General features: G+C 36.5%; 1 protein-coding gene across 1 annotated transcript in view; it reads left to right on the top strand.

Moving 5' to 3' along the window:
• Positions 1-2427: 2427 nt before the first annotated feature.
• Positions 2428-3638, top strand: part of LOC107671319 (homeobox protein Hox-D10a-like) — a 3148-nt gene continuing 1937 nt past the window's right edge. The window contains exon 1 of the mRNA XM_016464211.1: positions 2428-3383. Within this exon, the coding sequence (XP_016319697.1) occupies positions 2663-3383 (721 nt within the window). The 5' untranslated portion in view covers positions 2428-2662. The remainder of the gene's footprint in view (positions 3384-3638) is intronic.

Here is a 3638-nt window from a genome sequence, read left to right as displayed (position 1 = left end):
CGTGTGTACAGTATATCCAGTTTACTCCAATATTGCTGTGTGTTTTATAATATATTGCATGTCATAATAAGGAATCTTAAAATAGACATCCCTTTGATTATTTACATTTCGTTGATACTGCTTGAAGCCACTAGAGGGCGAACTTACAGCAATGATCTGACCTGGTGCTGTGCGTGATTCAAGTTTAGTTGTTCTTCAAAACAATGATTTCTGAGCGGAGTTATGAGATCTAATATAATGTTTTTTACGCCCGTGTACTGTTAATGGCAGTAAGTTATTATTGCTACTCACTCTTATCGTTAATTATATTTATGCTCTAGCATTATATTTCATTCAGAAAAAAATAACCTGAAAACCCGGAAAATATATGTTAGTCGCGTACGGAGGATATCTTTCTCTGCAGTTGGGGAGACAATTAAACATCTGCTCAGTGCCTTTTACACGCTTTAACATTTGGTGGCACAGTCCCTTTTTTGTGAAACGTCCCGTTCAATAAATAGATCATACATAAACAGAACAGCTATATAATAATAATAATAATAATAATAATAATAATAATAGCCAAATAATATTAAAAATAATAATTAATGTCTGTCGTCGTTGTTATTGTATATCATCCTTAATATATCAAGCATAGCCCATTACAACGTAGCAGACCGATTTTTAAGGGCTTCACCAGCTTTTAGTTTTATCATATATTTTATAAAGTTTCCCGGTAGAGGACATACTTGCGTGTACAATGAAAAAAATGAAATGAAATGAAATGCTCCTAATGATACATGGGTTCTAGCATAACGTAGCTGCAGTCCACTACTTATTTAGGAAATTATTCAGCTGTAGCCTACGCATCTCTACGGCATCCTCGTATTAATCAGGTCTTTTTTATTATTAAGTTCATCTATTTAAGGGTGAACCAAGAAATTACATAAAACCGTTGTCGAAGAATTATAGTGTAAATTTATTTACTTTAAATTCATAACAGATATAACTTATGCATTTCGCATAGTAGTATAATAATTTGACATATGTGATTATGAAAGCTGTATACTTTCAAATATGAAAATTGTGTAACTGCTTGGTGATTATGTCTGTTTTCAGATGTCAGTCTGATTCTGTATTTTTCTACAGTTATTCTGTATTTTTTGTTTGTACTGACAGTGTTTACTATTTTTAACCTAGTTTACATAACTGTGTTCTAGGAAAACCATTTATTTAGAGCGTGTATGCGTGCATTTTATGCTTTATTACAATTATATAAAAAAATTGTGCGTGATTGTTCATTAACCTAAAATCATTGTATGTCAAGATTTCTATATAGACAAGTTCATAACTCCGTATAGCTATTTTTATATTTTAGTATTTTATGTATAACGACAATAGTATTCCTTGTGACAATAGATTATACACCTGTAATAAATACACTGCCGATGATTAATTCAACGGCAAAGATGGCATTTTATTCTGCGTGCGTATTTGCATTGTATCAAGTTCTGAAGCAGACATAATTTGATAACCTTTGTAAATGCTGTTTAATTCTGCAAACGTATTAGCATATTTAGTTACAAATTGATAATGTTGCATATAACATGTTATTGCTGAATAAAGATGTAAGTATTTTAAAAGCAAAGTGTAAATGCGTTTAAAACGCTATATTGTTTTACAAGATACACGATCATATAAATGTATTTATTTCAATAAAAAACACCTTTTCACTCTGTACATTTAAAATAACTGCATTAATTACGCAAAATTCATGAAAATTAATTTAAACCTTTGACATGCGCTATATATTTTAAACAAATAGCCTACCTCACATCTTTATAATGATAAATTGAATGATAACGTGATGAAAAACACTGTCTGGCTAACATATAATTCTGATGTAACAAGTACAAGGTTTCTTTTATTTAATTTAGAAAATAACAACAAACAACAAACATGGTATTACATGAATTATTAAATAGTAATCACATTGAAATTTCCTTTGCGTCCGATCAAAAGGTCTAACTGCAGACAGGCAACATCGATTGTGTAGATTAAAATATAAATAATGATAAAAGCAAACAGAAAAGTTGAATCACAATTTTGCTTTTCACCCTTAATCCAGTATGCAGTTAACGGTGTTTAGGCACACATCCGCCGCCTCATTTTGTTCTGCATTGTCCTCTGCATTTTGCCTAGTGAAACTGTGAACTACGAGAAATTCCTTCTGCTGTGTCTGCCGACATTTCTTTTCTTGACCTTGAATTGGAGTTAAAAGGAATACAAAATAGACTATGCTTAATGCTGTCATTTATTTTCCTGGTTCTCGCTCTTTGTTCAACAGTATAGTCTATATCAATCCAATTTCGTCACATTTTGTCTTAATTGCATATGTTGCATTTATGAAAATGGATTTAACAATGTTATTTTGGCCGTCTTGAAACCAATTTCAAGTCCTTGTTCTAGGTGTCGCTGTTGACCATGTCTAAACCTTCAAATCGCGTGTCAATGCGCCCACGTGACGGGGAAGAGCCTAAGTCTCAAGGCCATTTTCAAATTTCATTGGTGAGAGTGTCATGTGGTTGCAGAGAGACTCTCTGGGTTATACAGGGATTGTTTTGCTAGATATGTCAGCTTACAGAGGACACTTCTCAGCTTCTTTAAAAAAATACTCTCCAAAATGTCCTTTCCCAACAGCTCTCCTGCTGCAAACACGTTTTTGGTAGATTCCTTGATTGGGGCGTGCAGAACAGATTTTTATTCCAGCAGTAACATGTACATGCCAGCCACTGCAGAAATGGGAACATATGGAATGCAAACCTGTGGACTCCTGCCGCCTCTTGGAAAACGGGGGGAAGTAAACCACCAAAACATGGGCATGAACGTCCACTCGTACATACCTCAAACTGATAACTGGGCAGATCCAACCAGGTCCTGCCGATTAGAGCAACCGCTCAACCAGATGTCCACCTGCACATTTTCACAAAGCATAAAAGAAGAAACTAACTGTTGTATGTACTCCGACAAGAGAGCAAAGGTCAGTTCGTCCGAGATACCCGCGTACTCCAACCTGATTCCCGAAACATGTTCCGTTGATAGTCCCGAGATTCCGGTCCCTGGCTATTTTAGACTAAGTCAAACTTATGCGACGGCGAAAAACCCGGACTATGACAGCGAGACGATGAGCCCGAACACTACGTTAATGAAGCTGAACAGGGTGACTCCAAAAGCGCAGTCAACGCCCTTTGTCGAGGTGGAAAAGAAGCTTACGCACGATCGGGACACAAGGAGCTCTTCCCCGGCGCGGAGTCCAGAGCCCAAAGTCAGCACGCTGGAGGAGAAGAATTGCTCAACTGAGGCGTCTGTCTCCAGCCCTGAATTGCCACAAAGAGAAGGCAAAGGTGGGTACAGTAAACGGATTAATCGCGTCTTGGTGTAATGCGAACGGTCCGGCATCATAAAACCCAATATAAAACACAAACAACCCGAAAGTCGTAATGTTTAATGGGAGTCTTACTCAGGTTGCAGTAAAAAGCCTTAACAGGAAACCGCGCTGCGAGGGCGCGTTAACATCAAATACCTTTTGTTGCAAGTGACTGTGGTCAATATAAGCACAGTCTTGGTGAAATGTATTTGCAACTTTGTCTATTCAGCAG

Source organism: Sinocyclocheilus anshuiensis, unplaced genomic scaffold (genome assembly GCF_001515605.1).
Source record: "Sinocyclocheilus anshuiensis isolate Anshui unplaced genomic scaffold, SAMN03320099.WGS_v1.1 scaffold284, whole genome shotgun sequence".
Classification (NCBI taxonomy): Eukaryota; Metazoa; Chordata; class Actinopteri; order Cypriniformes; family Cyprinidae; genus Sinocyclocheilus; species Sinocyclocheilus anshuiensis.
Note: the sequence above shows the minus strand (reverse complement) of the source record. Positions and strands in the feature narration are given on the sequence as shown.